Here is a 17,950-nt window from a genome sequence, read left to right as displayed (position 1 = left end):
TAGCGAATTCCCGTATTTAGAGCCGCGGTCCCCCCTTGCCCCGCGTCCTTTTTCTGCATCTCAACCATGGAGCTAAATCAAGGATATCAACTCGGAGTCGACGTGGGCGGTACCTTTACCGATGTCTGCGTCTTCACTCCCCATGGCCAGACGGTCAGAGCCAAAGTGCCGACCACGGTGCAAGACCAGAGTATTGGCATCCAACAGGGCATCGAAAAGGTTCGCCGTCTTCTGCTGAAACAGTTTGGCTGGAAGGGTCGCTTCCAATTCATCCACCACGGCACCACCACCGCCACGAATGCCCTGCTGGAAGGGAAAGGAGCCCGCACTGCGCTCGTCGTCACTGCCGGCCATAAGGATATTCTGGCCCTGCGCCGGTCTCAAATCCCCGGTGGCCTCGGGGCGTGGTTGTACTATACGCCTCCAGAGCCGGTTGTCCCTCTCGAACGTGTCGTCCAGTGCACCGAGCGCATGTCTGTCAATGGCGAGCAGGTCACGCCCGTTGATGTTGAATCGCTGCGACAGAGTTTGAAGAAGCTGGCCCAACAGCACCCTGAAGCTGTGGCGATCTCTCTGCTCAACTCACATGCGAACCCCGCCCATGAGGAGGTTGTTGCACAAGTGACACGCGAAGAGTTGGGGTCTGATGTCGCCATCATCCGTTCAGGCGATGTGCTGAGAGAGGTTGGGGAATACGAAAGAACAGTCACAACGTGCGCCAATGCAGTGGTCCAGCCGGTGGTCCAGAAATACCTCAGCAATTTGTCTCACACATTGGCCGAAGACAGTGATACTATCCGAATCCTTAAGAGCGATGGCGGACTGACCAGTGTCCATCTCGCTGGCGAACTGCCCGTCAACATCCTCATGTCCGGACCAGCAGGAGGAGCTAAAGGCGTCGCTGATGCAGTCGCTCGCAGCACGCCATACAAGAACCTCATCACTCTCGACATGGGCGGCACATCTACAGACTGTGCGTTGATCTACGAAGGAAAGCCCCGACTACGACGAGAAACAGTGGTCGACCAGCTCTCGGTTCGCTCGCCAGCCGTGGATATCAAGACCGTCGGGGCTGGCGGTGGTTCGATTGCCACGTACATGGAACTGACGGAAACCCTTCGCGTCGGCCCCGAAAGCGCTGGAGCAACGCCAGGACCAGCGTGTTACGGAAAGGGAGGACAGCAGGCAACTGTTACCGATGCGCATCTCGCATTGGGATATCTCCCTCAGACACTGCTGGGTGGTGACTTTGCACTCGATGTCGAGGCAGCAAAGACAGCCATCCAGGCTCTCGCATCGCAAATGCAGCTGCCCATCACCCAGACAGCGGAGAACATCATCGACATCATCAACGAGACCATCTACGGTGCTGTACGGCTTGTCTCTGTGGAACAAGGATACGATCCCCGCGAGTTTGCCCTGGTGGCTTTTGGCGGCGCTGGACCACTGCATGCCAATGCTGTTGGAAAGCTGCTCGGCGCATGGCCAGTCATTTTGCCTCCATCTCCAGGTATCCTGTGCGCCCAGGGCGATGTCACAACGAAACTGCGCCATGAACAGTCAGCTTCATTCATTCGGACAGCATCTCGAACATCATCGGCAGAAGTGCGCGAGCAGTTCAATCATCTGGAAACGGCGTGTCGCGACATCATGAACACATCATGCAGCGATTCATCTTCTACTTGGAACGCCACATACCAGGCCGACCTGCGATACAAAGGACAGGCATTGACCATCACCATCGACGTGACCGCAGATGAGCTGCTTCTTGACACCGAGGCTTGGAACCGGATGCTCCGCCACAAGTTCGATGCGCAGCATCAGCAGCAATTCACGTACTGTCTGCCCAACTTTGACCTGGAGTTAATGAGACTTGGTGTCGTCTTGGAGGATGCATCTCCGGATGTGGCCATTCCGCAGGTGAAGAAGGCGACCCCAGCCAGTCCACCAGCCGAGGCGATGATCAACAAGCAGACAATCACCATCGAAGGCCAGGAAAGAGAGGCCATTCTGTGGGATCGACAAGGAATCAGCCAGGAGGGAGTTCGCGTGGTCGGACCCTGCATTGTCAGTGAAATGGACAGCAACACGCTGATTCTGCCTGGATACTATGGCGAGATCGACAACATTGGGAATATCATCATCCAACCCGTTGAGCAGCAGCCATCTGTCTCGACCCAGCACACTCCCGACTCAGCAGCCCTTCTCGTCCGTCGCAACCCGCTGATTCCGACCTTGATCTCTGCAGCATTGGCGTCTATCCGAGGAGAAATGGATAAACTGATGCTGCGATGCAGTATGTCGCCTGCAATTCGCGAACAGCAAGACGAGTTCAACGTCATCACCAACGCCCAAGGCCAAATGCTGGTCGGTCAATTCGGCAGCTTCATCACTCAGTTCCTGGGCGTTTGGACTGGTACCATCGAGGAGGGGGACGTGTTCATCACCAACGACACTTACCTGGTCCAGGGCGCTGTCACGCATCTGAACGATATCATCGTGCTTCTTCCCATCTTCTACGACCACAAATTAATCGGTTGGGCTTCTCAATTCGGCCATTTGACCGATGTTGGTGGAATGGTACCTGAAAGCATGTCGATCAACGCAACTTCTATCTTCGACGAAGGAGTGCAGGTTCCCATCATCAAGCTCTACTCACAAGGCGTCATGAATCACGATCTGGTCGATCTTCTCTGTCGCAACTCCCGTCAGCCTGCCTGGTATCGCTCTGATCTGACTGCCATCGTGGCTGCGTGCCGCATGGCCGCCCGACGTATCGATGAGCTGGCCACTCGTTTTGGCTGCGAGGTCTACCTGGCGTCCTGCGCAGAGCTGCTACATCGCAACCGCACTGCCATGGCCAAGATTATCGAGCGCGATTTTGACGATCAAAAGAGCACCTTCACCGATTACGTTGACGACGACGGACACGGCAACGGACCGTGGGAGCTGACCTGCTCGATGCAAAAGACCGCTGGCAACCGGCTACTCTTCGACTGGAGCGGATCCGCACCGCAGAGCGAGCACAGCATCAACTTCTTTCTCTCCGAGACCATGTTCAAGATGTTTGTCGGTTATTATCTGATCGCTGCTGCCGCACCGGGAACAGTCATCAACGACGGCTTCCACGATCTCATCGACGTCGATATCCCCGAAGGCAGCGTTCTCAAACCGGTCCGACCGGCGCCCATCTCGTGTCGGACCCATTTACTCGGTCGCTCGATGGATGTTCTCCAAGCGCTGATCGGCCAGAAGAAGGACGTCTACCAAGCTGCTGCCGGTTTCAGCGACTCGCCGCATTTCTTCTATTCCGGCTTCAAGCCCGACGGCGAGTGGTATCAACTGTATCAGATCGGATTTGGGGGCGTCCCTGCAAGAATGGCCGGTGACGGACCCGACTGCCACTGCTTATTCCCCGCCATCAAATCCATCCCTGCTGAGAGTATCGAATTGAACTATCCGTTGCGGATCGAAGCCAACGAGACCGTGGCCGACAGTGGCGGGCCGGGCTTCTACCGGGGCGGCAATGCGCAACGAACGCTCTATCGCTTCCTGGCTCGCGGGGAATTCAGTCTTCACGACGATCGATGGTTCACCAAGCCCTGGGGACTCAACGGAGGAAAGCCCGGTCAACGCTCGCGCAAGATCCTGTATCGCGACTCGATCCCTGCAGCGAAACGGCCTGCCCCGGAGATCCTTCCCTCGAAATGCGATCATATTCGCGTGCAGCCCGGCGATCTGCTCGAATGGGTGACCTGGGGCGGTGGTGGACTGGGAGATCCCTTGACACGGGCAGCAGAAAAAGTGGCACTCGAGGTGCGTCGCCAGCTGGTGACGGTGCAAGGGGCACGCGAGGGATATGGAGTGGTGGTCGACCCGCAGGCGTTGACAGTCAGGCAGGAGGAAACCGAGGCACTGCGAAACCGGTTACGGGCCGTCCGGGACTCGGTGGATTCGTCCAGCATCTCGTATGACCGTGGGGGGGACCTGCGGGCCTTGCGAGATGCCTGTCTGGAGGAGACGGGCCTGGCAGCACCAACGCCGTTGTGGGAGATGGAGCCCTATGGACCCCATGTGGGACTGGAATATGTGCAACAGTGGTTTGACAGTCGACGACGAGATGCGGGATGGGGGTGGGTTTGAAGCTGTAGTTGTTGTATCATGCATGCAAGTCATGATATAGATCCCGATCACAACGCAATAGTCCGTATATCCTGCGATAATACCTGCATCCTTCTATGATGAATCTCTGTTTCTTTTCTTGATTCTTTCTGCCTTGTGTCCATCGCAATCAGCAAACTCCACTGTCAGTGCATCGGGAATGGTTCGGTGTACTTCGGCATGGGTGTATTTCGGACACTTCGGCGCAGATTCGGCAGCAGTGGCAGGACCCTGATTATTCTGATTCTGATCTGTATTTGATGATGCGAGCAACTGCATCTGTGCATGCTGATGTGCTCAGGCGGAGCTGAATTGACGCAATGTTTTTCCTTTTGTTCGGGCGCAGTGTTTTGCTTTTTTCCGCTGCATTCCGCATGCATAGTTTGCCCCGTCCTCTGCGCGGCAACGTGCGGACTGGATGAGTGGCTATCGGTGACTATTGACAGGATCTGCTTTATGTATCGAGTTAGAGATGGACACAATGCTATTGTGCGGAGAACGGAGTGGGAAGTGCTGGAATCCGTACATACAATGGTAGCCAATTGGTGAGAGTCGGAGATGCCGGAGTATGGCTGCCACAAAGAACGCTCACAGGGGCTCCGCAATTGCCACTGCTGCGTGCTGTGTATCAGGAGGTCATTCGATAGACTTAGTGGCGAAAGGATCGCAGTGTTGCTGTTCTCCTCGCAGCTGGCGTGGGGCTTGTCGTCGACATATATACATACATATATATATATATATATATCCAATGTGATACGAAAACAAGCTTTCATCAAATCCTTGCATGTCGAAGACCAGGAAATCAAGACATGCCCGGAATTATCAGAATGCTTGTAGATAACACGAGTCCATCACTGATATCGCGATGATAATGCAGGCTTGCCCGCAGTCACTCGCGGTTCGCTTCAAGTGCGCCAGTGTGTTACACAGCAGAAGGAAGGATTCCCTGCATTCAGCCAGCTCAGCTGCATGATCAGATCTAGCATCAGGAGCATTAATTCAGCCTGGTCTGGCGCCACCATCGGCCAATCCGTGATAGCTCACATTTGCCATCGTCATTCGCATCCCGCCACATGACATACAGGCCTCGTTCGAGAAAGCGCTATGGAAGCATATAATCGATCAAAGACGCCACATCGATTAAGTTCTGGATAGTTGATAATTGGACATTATTGGTATTAGTAACGCATACAGTCATGGCTATCTAAATTCACCGGTGGCTTTAATAGTATGAAAATAATAGATTAAAGAGGACATGATTGAGCTAGCACTATCAGCAGCTAAGATAGGACTATGGATGGCCTGCATGAGGATCAGATCGTGTATCTCAGATCAAGTCATCGAATAGCATATAGCCATATGCCATATACAGTGTAAGCATCACCTTGAACATTGTCTGCAATAACAGACTGACCTTGACACTTGACAGTGTTGATGTCAACCACTTTTACACGACAAAGATGAAGGCTGGAAATGTTTAATTTGCCAAGGCCAGAGTGGGCCCCGGGAGAACAAATCAGCGAATCCAATTTATGCACTTTTTAGTTGTTCTCACTTTCGCCTTCCAAATTCGCGGCAGGGGTTTCCGAAATTCCGCCTCCTGAATCAGAGTGCGTTACGAATAGTGTGTTCACTGCGTTGGCAGGGCAGGATCAGATAGACATTCGGGCCACGGAATCAACTTGCGATGGATCTGCACGACTTTTGCCTAGTGCGTTGGGTCCAATAGTGGGTGCGTTAGCCAGGCGAGAATTAAGCGAGCTGCAATGTAACACCATTTCTGATCGACAGACACAATAATAATAATAAGAATAGCAAAGCCTAGAAGTCGCAAAGTCTGGAGTAGCCCATAGAAATGACAGCTATGACTGCTGAAACATGGAACAATAGCATCATGACTTCCCGGATACGAAGTCTCCATCTTGCCCCAGCAAACTCCAGCCGAGTCGGCAAAAAGCCAAGCCCAGCCAAGGATACGCAACCGTAACCGATGTCTGGGGAGGCATGTTCTGCTGGATGACGCCAGTAGATCATGGACAAGGGTGTGCCCCTGGACAAAGGGGTGCAAGGCTGGGGAATGATGGAATGATGAGAATGATAAGCAGAAAAAGCAAGTACAACAGAAAAAGAAATTGCCAACATGACTCTTGAGGAGGCTCGAGGGTAGGAAGTGTCGGAGATAATCAGCCACTTTGGCTAAAAACTCAAAATTGCGATTTGTTCTAGAATTGTACGCAATACGCAGTTTCGCACTGCACTGCTGGTGCTGCACCTACTGGTACCGTAGAGTAGGAGAGACGGAATCCTTGGCCTGTTGATATTCATGTGATATTAATCTACTCATATATAATGATATGCTCCGTACTGATGTAACTATACCGATGCTATATTATTCAGTGACCCCTATCGGAAATGCCACAGAAACTTCTGTCAGATGCTGTCTCACCAACCGGCCCATAATTACGAAGCCAGCACCTCCCCCGATTTGTCTCTACACAGCGTTCGGTGCTTGAACGGTCGAAACTCAATCCGGCTGCTGCGACGGTCACCACTGGTTCATGCGCTTTTAGCCTGCTTCAGGTGGAGACGATCCTGCCCCACTCCCGATCGCACAGCGAACCAGCATCCCGGAATCATTCCCGATAGCCGGGGATGGCGGACTTGAGCCCCACTGCGGGTGGAGCCAGAATCGCATGCACGGCCTATCAGACGACTATGCAGGACAGGATCAATAGTCTGCGGTCTCTCCACCAGCAAACGCCTCCTGTCCATCGCAATTGCATTATTCAATGAGGGACCCCGGAGTATTGCCGAGGGTAAAGGCATGTGGTCGCACGGTGGTCAAAAAGTCGATGCTAGCCGCCCCCATATACAACGATCGGGAGTCCATGTCTGAAACTGTCTGTTTCATACCTTCACTCTCTCCTCCATGACAGCACCATGACTACCGAGCAACAGCCCAAAGATGTCCTCAATACCGTCAATCTCGTTACGCAGTGTCTCTGCATTCCCATCATTTCGCTTTTCGTCGCCTTGCGACTCTACATTCGATTACGATTCAAGCAGTCGATCAGCACAGAAGATTGTGAGTAGCCAGACGACGCTGTGGGATATTCTGTCTAACAATCTCAGATGCCTGTGTCATAGCATGGCTCCTCTTTATGGGATACTGCGCCATTAGTATCGTCAGTATGTCTACTCCAACACTATGATCATAACTGCGTTTACTGACCCTCCAGTCGGTCAACATGGCGGAGGATACCACATCACGGACCTTTCGGATGCCCAACAGATCCAGTTCAAAAAGTTCTGCTACATCGCAACCATCCTCTACTGTCCCATGGCCCTCTTTACCAAAATCGCCCTCCTCTCCATCCTCACTCGCATCTTTGCGCCCTATCGCACCAAAGTCTGGTTTATCTACATCCTCCTCGGCTGTCTGTGCTGCTACTACACCGTCGCACTTGTCATCAAAATCCGCATGTGTGATCCCGTCCCCATGTACTGGCTGGGCGCCGTGCCCGGTGGCTCGTGTCTCGACCAGACAGCCGCCTTGATCGCCGACTCCGTCATCAGTGTTGTTAGCGATTTCATCATTCTCGTCCTGCCATTGCCATTGACCTGGTCGTTGCAAATGTCGCGCAACCGCAAGCTGCGTGTGATGGGACTGCTCGGCGCAGGAGGACTGGCGACCGGATTCAGTCTGTATCGACTTGTGCTGGTTTTGAAAGATGGAAACTCGGCCGATCAGAGCATTGTCTTCATTTGCGTCATTCTCTCTGGGTATGTTTCGCCTCTACCTATTGTCTTCCAGCTACTAACCCATGCAGAAATGCCGAAGGAGGCGTCGGATTGATCTGTGCCTGTTTGCCCGTCCTCAACATCCTGCTCGCCCACTACCACAAGAGCTACGCCTCCAACAAATACTACCAGCAGAGCTCCAACGTCCAGCTGGGCAACATCAGATCCGGCACCAACAAGTCGGGCTCCCAGTGGGACAAATCGCCTGCGTTTGGCGACCAGAGCCATCTCATCTCCTATGCCGGCGAGCCCGAGGCAGCCGAATCTGTGTATAACGACGATGGCATCCGCAAGACGGTGGCTGTATCACAGACGGTGGAGACGGCAGATGGACGAAGCAGTCGATAAAAGTGACTAGTAATGCATCTACGAAGAATTTCTTATAATATACCATAGATTATTAATATCCATTTACTCATGCCGTTACTCAACCTGTATTATGATGCTCATCAAAAGTGCTGGAATATTTCGATTAAAAAGGAGAAGGAGCATGACGTTCACGACTATATATAGCTTTACCTCTTTTGTAACGATGATAACCCCACAAATTGGACATCTAAGATTTGTCATGATCGATATGATATGTCTTGGATTGAAGGGATCAACAGTGCCAATTTCCGGGTTTATCATGGGTGAGATAAGAAGACTCAAAAATAGGGCCCATGCAGGAGGAATCCTTCGTGTCTCTCCCCAGTTTCATCACATCCCCATTTTGAGTATTACACAATAGAGTTTGAACAGGGATTAGATACCTGTTCATGGCTGTTAAAGGAGGCATCGCATTAATGGTACTATCTCAATCCACGCCTTTTCCGATATTATCAGAGTAAACATTGACAGCATCAGTTCGTTCTAATTTTTGGATATTGTTGAGTTTGTCGATGGATAAGAATCAAGGTTCATCCCGTGAAATCTAATTTCCATGCTCAATGTAACCTTGATTTGTAGCTTGATTACGGGGAACTGTTTTAATGGATTGTAGGTACGCATGATCGAATATATATATATCATCCGGAAGAGGCAATTTCTCCAGCCACTCCGCTGCTCTCAGAAGCCGGTCTTACCAGACTCTTCCCTGGCGCAAGTACGATTATTATTGGCTAGAATCTTGTCAGGCTGTAGTTGAGGCTGAAAACTCTCAATCTGAATATCAAAATCAGCAATAATTCGTTGGACTTTCAGATGCGATCTTAGGATCTGCATGGGCTTCGGCACGGTCGCCAACTCTTCTTCCCGGTATCCAAACGCCTCGGATGTATGTGCCTGGCTACTTAAGTATCAAAGAGGGCCTTTAGATTTGAAGCATGAAGAAATCATCATCTAGCCTTGAAGTTGATGAAATTTGGTTGTGTTTATACCGTCTTGCATGGTGGCTCTGTTGCCTCATTGGAATACATCAACATACATTTGACCATTTATTATGGTATGGTACGCAGGTTGGGGGAGATGATTATCTTTACTGCAGCGTGGTTATGCTCATCTTGATGAATGATATCAATTGTTGGATCAGGACTTCTGTTGCCAATAAACAAACTGGTTAATTGGCTGATGTTAGCATCGCGGTGAATAAGGCTCTTTATGCTTCTCTTCATGTCTGGAATGCTGTTCTTGTCTAGATTGACCCCCTTGATAGATTGCCGTTGTTCAGATCACTGGTTGAGTAATACAAAATGACACTCGAAAACAAACATGAGAATGTATGGCTCGGAACCCTGGCTGATCATCACGACAGATCATGGCCAGTTCTCGATGTGAGAGGTTTGCGAAAGAGCCCTCTGGTCTGGTATCTGATGGCCAGCTTTCTGTGCTGTTGGACATGAATAATATTTCCCTACCTACCCAATCTCTATGTGTACACAGACCAAGAGCAGCTTTTGTCTCAACTGTGGAATACAACCTGGGCTAGAGACTGGGAGACCTTATGAGACGTGCAAACAAGGTCTGCCGGATTGTAATGCTAGCGCCTAAAACAAACCGGGTTCACTTTGATCGATGTCAATAATAGAGGTTCATTGAGGGTGAGGGTTGGAGATAAAAGACCGAATACGCGTCCGACGGCCACGTCTAGGGCTCTGAAATGGATGGAGATCCCGTAGTTTGAGGTATGCGTTTCCTACTGCTTTGAATGGAGATGCTTTGTAGGGCATTTTCCCAATTCACAGTGGGCAGCCTCTCTGGATGGGGAGCCACCTTGTATACAAACAAGCTGGAATACGGCATCAGTCGATGGTCGGATAAATTATGAATCGCGATGAACTCTGGCCTGAAACATGCAGGCGTTGATTATATATCCAACCGGAGACAGCCAATCAGAAATAGCCAGTCTGGCAACGGTATTCTGCAGATCTTCTGGTTCAACATTTAGCCGATTTGCAACTAAACCACAGACGGTAATATCCCGAGGGATTCGACATCCCCGCATCTCACAGGTGGATTTGATGTTCAGGGGTGGGCAAGAATAGATAGAGTGAGTGCGTCATCATGCCTTGATCAGGTTGCGAGTTGATGGGTGGTCTGATGTTCTATACACCGAGAGATGTCTCAGTTGGCGTTGCATTGATGTTCAGAATGAGGGGAAGGAGGGGTAGATAAAGAGGACATGATTCAAGAAGACAGCATTTCACCTCAACAAAATGCATTTCCTCCGAGAGATTCAACTGCTGCTATGCCTGGTGGCACCTCAAATCGTCGCATCGATTTCCTCTTCGCCTCTTTCAACCTCTGGTCGATGGATCGTCGATTCGAATGGCGACAATGTCACGTATGCTGGAGTCAACTGGCCTGGCGCTGCTGATGCCATGCTGCCGGAGGGACTGCAGTACCAGTCGATTGAGTATATTGTCAACAAGATCAAGAGCCTAGGAATGAATTCCATCCGTCTCACGTTTGCCATTGAGATGATTGACGACATCATCGACGGAGGAGCAGATGTTTCCATCAAAAACTCTCTGACCAAGGCTTTGGGCGAGGATAATGGCACCACGATCTACCGGGATATCATCAAGAACAACCCTCAGTTTGGAGCAAACACCACTCGATTGCAGGTGTGTATTGTATCTCTGATTTACAATGTCGCTAATATAACCAGGTGTTCGATGCCGTTGCCGACGAATGCTATAAGCAAGGAATTTACGTGCATTTGGACAACCATGTCTCCAAGGCGATCTGGTGCTGCTCCACCACCGACGGCAATACGTGGTTTGGAGACAAATATTTCAACGTGTCCAACTGGCATAGAGCATGGCAGTACATGGCTAAACACGTATGATCGCTCTATATAAATCGATCCGTCTTCTGACATGATATAGGTCAAGTCCCTGCCGGCCGTCAAGAGTATCGGTATGCGAAACGAACTGCGCAGCCCAGACGATGATTCAACGTTAAAGGACAGCTACAACTGGCAGAACTGGTATGAGAACATGGTGGAAAACGCCAACCAAGTCCACGAAGCCAACCCAGACCTTTTGATCTTCTTTTCTGGTCTCGATTACGACACCACGCTCAGCCCGATTCCCACTGCGGCAGACCTGGGCAATGGCACTGCTTTCAAGAAGGACGACTTTAGCTTCGCGGACAAGATTGTGCTGGAACTCCACAACTATGACAGTTCGACTGGCAGCTGCGATGGCCTCTCCTCTAGCCTGTGGAGCAAGGGGTACAACGCCCTGGATGCATCGAACTCGAGCATAACAAATGTCCTGCCAGTTGTGATGACGGAATTTGGCTTCACCCAAGACAGCAGCACGTACAACGGGGTGTATGCCTCTTGCTTGAGAGAATGGCTGCCCACTATGCATGCCGGATGGATGGTTTGGGTGATTGCTGGCAGCTACTATATCCGAGAAGGCGTGCAGGATCCAGACGAGACCTGGGGTGAGCTATTAGACATTGATATCAATGGCAACTGCTAACACGTTCAGGACTGCTGGACCACACTTGGTCCGATTGGCGATCATCGGAATCCATCGAAAAGGGGTTCAAACCGATGGTTCAATCGACACTGGGTTAGGATACAGACATTTTACAACTTGTATTTATATCAGGTAATTTTCTGCTCAGAACTAAGATATCTGTGATTACGGCATGGTAGATGTTGGAAAGGTACTAGGGTGGTATCATTGAAGACGTATCCTGCTATGTAATCAAAGATAAGATTGCCATTTTATACTTTCACAGATTTCTTCCCACTCTCAACCGGTGCTTCCATCTCAAATACCGCTTGCCTTGGTGACGATGAGAGTTCATGGACGGCATTTTCCGGTGATGCCTCCAGCTCCAGGATGGGATTGTCCCACGGGGTTTCCATCCCAAAAACGGAAGGTCCAGCGCCTTCACCGTTGTTCCAAGTCGATCCGACTGATGGGTCCTTTTGGAAAGTACTCGACCGGGAGGATGAAGTGTTGTTCGTCCCTCGCCGACGCTGCTGCACCGCGTTCCATCGATCTCTCAGATCCGGGGCCTGGCGTTCTCGGTCATGCCAGGACCGGATAATCTGAGCTCGTTCGTCTGAGTCCAACTGCTCCATTGCTTGGGTGCCGTGGAGGTAGTGCGTGGTGAAGATGTAGCTCGAGACGTTGTTGCCGAGGGATTTCTGGACCTCTTCATATACGCCCTGGAACGAGTATGCCGGAATGCCAAAGATGGCTATGCCTGGTCAACCACACATTCATATCCAGAACGAAAACTGTCTATACTTACCAGCACCCGGCTTGAGAACTGCTCCACCCAGTCCCTTTCCAATTCCCTTGACAAATCCACTAACGCCACCCTGCTTTGCTCCCCGAACTGGCTGCGTGAAAATGCCAGTGATGCCATCGTAAAAGCCAAGGCCCAGTTCCTGCAAATTACAATCCTTCGTTAGTTTGGATATCATAAATACTCCCCAAGACACTCACCTTTCCTGCAACTTTGACGCCGCTTTGGAAGCCGGTGATCTTGTTGGTCTGCCGCACTGTGTCGTCGCCATAGAGTCGCGGGGCGTTGCGAAACCCTTTGGCAATCCCTGCAGTAAAATCCAGGGGCGTCTTGAGACTCAGACCGACGATACGGCCCATGCTCTTGCCGGTTCCTTTGGCTGCATCTGAGAGAATTGAATTGCTTGGTTGCTGGTCATGCTGTGGATCGTCTTTGCTAGTGATGCTCGATTTGCGTGCAGCAAAGGCATCTTTGCCGGACATTTCCTTGTAGAAACCGTACATAAAAGCCTAAGCTTCAGATCAGCGATATGTCTAAACCAATGAAAACCAGAGCTATTTACCTTGCCAGACGAATTTCTTCTTGTGCTTTCTTTCCCCTTTCCTTGGATATCACTGGTGGAGCTGGCTCGCCGGTCAGTCAGCGCAGGGCGACGGCTATTCTGCAGTTTCTGAGTGAGAAGCGACTGATAATGGGAGATGGAGCGCTCGGAAGTCAAGACCGATTTGACAACATCAATTGGCATTCCCGCGATAGCGACGCTGAGTTTGCTGACAGAGCCCAGAATGGCCAGTGTCCCACCGGATATAGGGTCAAGCGGGCCATCAGCAGTCTGATATTTTCGCAATCGCAGGCTGGAAAAGAAGTCAGAAACGCTCTCATCTAAACAGCAGGATAGACTCACGGCTTGAGGTCGCCGAGATCGAGCAGGCCCTCGTGCGCCAGCAATGTGGCAGCAACGGCACTCAACCGCTGTTTCGTCCTCTTCACTTTCCACACGGCCTTTTCGGATGGCAAAATACTACAGCGCATATCGTCCATGCCGAGGTGTTCGTGGAAGCTGTCCACCGCATTTCGACAGCCATCCTCTTCCCTGATCGCATATCCCATCTCTCCCGCGCGCTGTCTGATTCTTGGACTCAAGGCATATCGTATGGCCTCTACCAGCTTATCTGCGGTCAGATCTTTCTGGGGAATTGGTTGAGGGCCGACTCCTGCGTTGGCGACCATGCCTCCCCAAAATCTCTGGTCTCCAAAGGAAGACACGATGACGGTTGGCTTCCCAGATACAATACTAGCTGTCACCAACTCCAGCTGGCCACTGTGGACAGCACATGAGACACGCTGAAACAACCAGTCAGGCGGGCAGCTGTCGACGAAGAAGATGTCTGGTTGCTTGGAAACATTGCTTAATCTATCATGGCTCTTGGAAATGAGAGCCCGTTGGCCTGTCTTTCGCACTGCATCGAGTATGATCCCGAGGTCATTGGCGACAGAGCCAACGTCAATGTATACAGGAAGAGATCCAGCTGCCAGGAAAGCAGCCAAGTCGGGATCTGGCATGTAGGACAAATTATTCCCTGGCGGGACAAAGCCGGCAACAGATATATGTTGTCCCCAGTCGTTTGGCTTGGGTAGCAACGATGGAGACCAACAGTATGTGTGAGGGACTTGAAGCCGGCTGAGCAGTCCAGTGGCAGGCACCTTGGACAACGGCTCTAGATTGAGTGTCTTTTCGCGAAATTGGTTGATGACATCGCCGATGCCTTGCCAGGTCAGCATCTCGAGCAGTGAATAGCTGACGCAGTTGGATGTGCTCTCGCTTGTATTGGAGGAGCGGATGTTGGCCAGTGGATGAGGGAAGGCAGCAGTTGGCGACCAGGGAATTCTATCATTCAGTTTATATTAGTATCGATATATACACACAAGGTGAGGAGGACCAACGTGGACATGATGTGCAAAGGAATCTCGAGCTTCTCGGCGCAGTGAATATGAGCGAAGCTGAATGGATTGGCAATGATGGCGTCGGCAACAAAGGGATCGATCGATGTATCCTCATTGAAAGGCATGCGTCCAACACCGTGGCCATTGTCGATGCACGATCGCCAGCACCCGTCCACGATGGCCGCTATTTCGTTTCGCTTCTTCCCATAATTCGCCATCGATGGCAATAGAGTCGGGCTATTCGTCAGAGACCCCATTGCATCCCCCGGATCCCCACCGATGTTGAAGAATTCCAAGCCGTTGGATTCAACAAGGTCAAGAAATGTAGAGTGTGTTGCGAGCCGAACACGATGGCCATACTGCTCTTTCAAGACTCGACCAGTAGTGACGAGAGGCCGTATATCCTGTAGAGATCCTACGGCATGGATGACAATGCTGAGACGAACAGGACATCCGGTAACTCTGGCGGTTTTTTGACCCGTATTGGCATTGTGAATGGCATCGACTTGCTGCTGGAGAGCCGGCGTAAAGATCTGGTTCAGATGGCCACTCGCGTCCTCGACGACGACATCCACGCGGCCATCGTCTGTGACCTGGGCTTGTGTCTGCAGCCCTTCATTCGTAATGGCGATCGTGCCTATCTCGCTGTATGCAGGTGGGGGATCATCGATCTCATCATGGATGTTGGTGCTACCGGTGTTAGCCAGCTCGTGTTAGCGGAAACAGAGGCATACTCTTTTTGCAGCGTGTTCGGCAGACAATCATGATTATTCCTGTTCATTCTGAAAGATTTTGCAAGATGGGAATGAGATGGAGCAGCAGAGGAACCTCAGCGGTTAAAAGGGCTATACCAATACGGTATTACGCCTGTTACCATACTGTCGATCGTTGCTCAGCCTCGAAAGGCGTTTCCTTTGAACATTGACAAATAATGGAATCAGCCAATAGTATCATTAAGCATGTATTGAGTTGCCCACATACTGCATCTTGCACTAGAATGAAAGGCGAGATGGCATATATCCACTACCTAGACATGTCTCGAGGCTCATTTGCTGATATCATATGCCTCTTCCCATTAAAGAGCATAGGTGACTAGATAACATATAAGATTTATTGAATAGAAATACTTGAGCTAATAAGCTTAATATGGCTGTTTATCCACTACATCCAGCGAGATAATCGTTTCTCATCAGGATTGAAGTGATGCAGAAAAAAGATGCTGGCTGTGTTTTGACAGATGGGGCTGTAATCTAAATGGCGTGCTAATGATGCAGACAAAATACGAGCCAGCCAATCAGGTGCCATTATCTCTGCCAACCAGGCTCTGGACCAATCAGACAGCTTGGCGACATCAATCAGCCCCCAATGTCTTCAGGGGACAATTGGGGGCGCCCAATTTAGATCTGAGTTATTGGAATTGGAAACTGCCTTACGAGTGCACAGACGCATAAATCATGTTGTTTAACCTTTTGGTTAAGGTGTCTGGATGAATTCGCCACTATGACAACGACCCTAGCAAGGGATATCTGGATCGTTATGGTAGTTGGTAAAATCGCCTCGTTTTAGAGTCCGCCAGGGGTTTAAGGCAACTGAACATGGTAGGTATTGTAGCGCTGATATCTGTATACACAAGCCAACTGCCCTTAGTAGCTCTATGTATTCACTCTTTTGCATATCCTAATTCATAAATCCGATGTGCTCTTCTGATCCAAAATTCCGGGAACAAATCAAGTCTTGCCATCAATTTCTTCTCTAGCGCTGCGATATCCTCTTCCCAGTCCCCGCCATCAAACTGGATATATTGGACTTGTATGTCACTAGTATCGGTTCCATGAGATATATAAAATATAAAAAGCCAGAATGCATCCCCATAGGAATGACCTGCAACACGGGATACTGCTCGCAGTGTTCGTGATGCTCGGACACTGTTCTTCAAGTGTAGCATGACAAATGGCACCACAAATGTAAGAGTACTGGCTGTGGCAGCAACGACTATAAAGACCCAAATCTGCACAGGCCCCGATCCCAGCTGGGCAGCATTCATACCGAAAAAGCTGGTGGCTAGATTGAGTGGAAGGAATACCGTTGCCAGAATCGAAAGCCTCTTGACGCTCACGGCATGCTCAATGGACTTTTGCGAGTCGATTCGTAGGGCATCTCGGATTGTGGCCTCGCTGAGATATCGTGAATCTTGGATGCGCTGGTGGCATTCATCCTCCCAGCACTTGATTTGAGTTAGAAAACGACGAACTGACGCCGACTCTGGTTGAAATTGGACCAAATTGCCTTTGATTTCGTGCAGGACTTGTTGAATGGTTTCCAGATCTTTCAGGGCGACATCTGGGTCTGAAGTTTGTTTGTGCTTTTTACTTGGACTAGGAAAGATCATCCATGAGTAAACATCGGCTGCCACGATTCGCAAGTATTGCAATGCGTATTCGCACGGAGCTCTGTCGGCTGAATCAATCTCTTCTGTAGTCAAATAGTCCAGTGTATCGCAGAAGGTGGCATGGATCTCATCAACGTCCATTTCATGCGCGGTATTCGTCCGTGTAGACCCCACGGAACAGGGATCGCACAGAATAATAACTGTTCGACTTGTTAGAGATGCAGATTGATGATGTTTGCATCCGTACCTGTATTCTGCTTTCCCTCTATAATGAAGATGGATATCACACCCAGCGAGCCCACGCAAATAGAAATGAATCGATGTTTCTGGCCGCCCGTCTGAATGCATCCCAGTCGGATCATCCTTCGAAGAAGTTTCTGTCGAATGTGAAGGGGTGTTTCACTGTTTTGATACGCATCCTGATCAGAATCCCATAGGAAAAAGAAGTGACTGATGAAGAAATCCACCGGGGTTTGGAAATGCCTGCCGAGAGCCTCGCACAGAAATACAGGACAAACGACGGGACTGGTGATGATGATAATCTGGGCTTGAACTGCACTATCTCGAGGTGGGATGATGTGCTGGAATGGAGGTTGCCTGGCTGGGAGCGTGTCTCGATAAAGATGCCCCCCAATGCTGTTGTAGACATGGCTCTTGACAAGTTCATCATCAAACATGACATATCGATGGAAAACACGGGTATTCAGCCAGTGATAGATATTTTGCTCCACTTGAAGGGGGGCATTCATGTACTCGAGATATGGCTTGCAGTTTTCATTGCGGTTGTTTTTAACGGGCGCTTGTATATCTGATAGTTGGTAGTCGGATCCGATAATGTTGTGTTAATAACGATTAATGCAAGAGATATGACGATTATGGTTCTTTAAATGATCGACAAACAAATAATTCAAATGCTAGAAATCCAGCAATAGCACGGTAGGTGATAAGGGATAGTAAGCA

The 17,950-nt window shown here is 50.3% G+C and overlaps 5 protein-coding genes across 5 annotated transcripts; 3 read left to right on the top strand and 2 right to left on the bottom strand.

Annotated features, from left to right (window-relative positions):
* Positions 1-66: 66 nt before the first annotated feature.
* Positions 67-4,143, top strand: ASPWEDRAFT_55280 (uncharacterized protein; the record flags this gene model as incomplete). The annotated part of the gene is made up of 1 exon (XM_040838187.1): positions 67-4,143. One exon carries the CDS (start codon positions 67-69, stop codon positions 4,141-4,143), a length of 4,077 nt encoding a protein of 1,358 aa, XP_040683353.1.
* Positions 4,144-6,962: 2,819 nt separating this feature from the next.
* Positions 6,963-8,462, top strand: ASPWEDRAFT_46420 (uncharacterized protein). The gene is made up of 4 exons (XM_040836757.1): positions 6,963-7,246; positions 7,294-7,350; positions 7,401-7,944; positions 7,992-8,462. Exons 1-4 carry the CDS (start codon positions 7,102-7,104, stop codon positions 8,308-8,310), a joined length of 1,065 nt encoding a protein of 354 aa, XP_040683352.1. The 5' UTR covers positions 6,963-7,101; the 3' UTR covers positions 8,311-8,462.
* Positions 8,463-10,595: 2,133 nt separating this feature from the next.
* On the top strand, positions 10,596-12,386 carry ASPWEDRAFT_165285 (cellulase family protein; the record flags this gene model as incomplete). Its single annotated transcript, XM_040829903.1, has 4 exons — positions 10,596-11,006; positions 11,051-11,224; positions 11,271-11,835; positions 11,883-12,386. 4 exons carry the CDS (start codon positions 10,596-10,598, stop codon positions 11,969-11,971), a joined length of 1,239 nt encoding a protein of 412 aa, XP_040683351.1. The 3' UTR covers positions 11,972-12,386.
* ASPWEDRAFT_73120 (uncharacterized protein) lies at positions 12,125-15,382 on the bottom strand (the record flags this gene model as incomplete). The annotated part of the gene is made up of 7 exons (XM_040839284.1): positions 12,125-12,612; positions 12,661-12,799; positions 12,858-13,166; positions 13,220-13,511; positions 13,562-14,545; positions 14,602-15,291; positions 15,336-15,382. The coding sequence occupies 7 exons, from the start codon at positions 15,380-15,382 to the stop codon at positions 12,125-12,127; spliced, it is 2,949 nt and encodes a 982-aa protein (XP_040683350.1).
* An 801-nt stretch (positions 15,383-16,183) lies between these two features.
* Positions 16,184-17,834, bottom strand: ASPWEDRAFT_294350 (uncharacterized protein). Its single transcript, XM_040833285.1, has one exon. It carries the CDS (start codon positions 17,336-17,338, stop codon positions 16,262-16,264), a length of 1,077 nt encoding a protein of 358 aa, XP_040683349.1. The 5' UTR covers positions 17,339-17,834; the 3' UTR covers positions 16,184-16,261.
* Between the last annotated feature and the right edge of the window lie 116 nt (positions 17,835-17,950).

The sequence above is a fragment of the Aspergillus wentii genome (assembly GCF_001890725.1).
Source record: "Aspergillus wentii DTO 134E9 unplaced genomic scaffold ASPWEscaffold_10, whole genome shotgun sequence".
Taxonomy (NCBI): Eukaryota; Fungi; Ascomycota; class Eurotiomycetes; order Eurotiales; family Aspergillaceae; genus Aspergillus; species Aspergillus wentii.
Note: the sequence above shows the minus strand (reverse complement) of the source record. Positions and strands in the feature narration are given on the sequence as shown.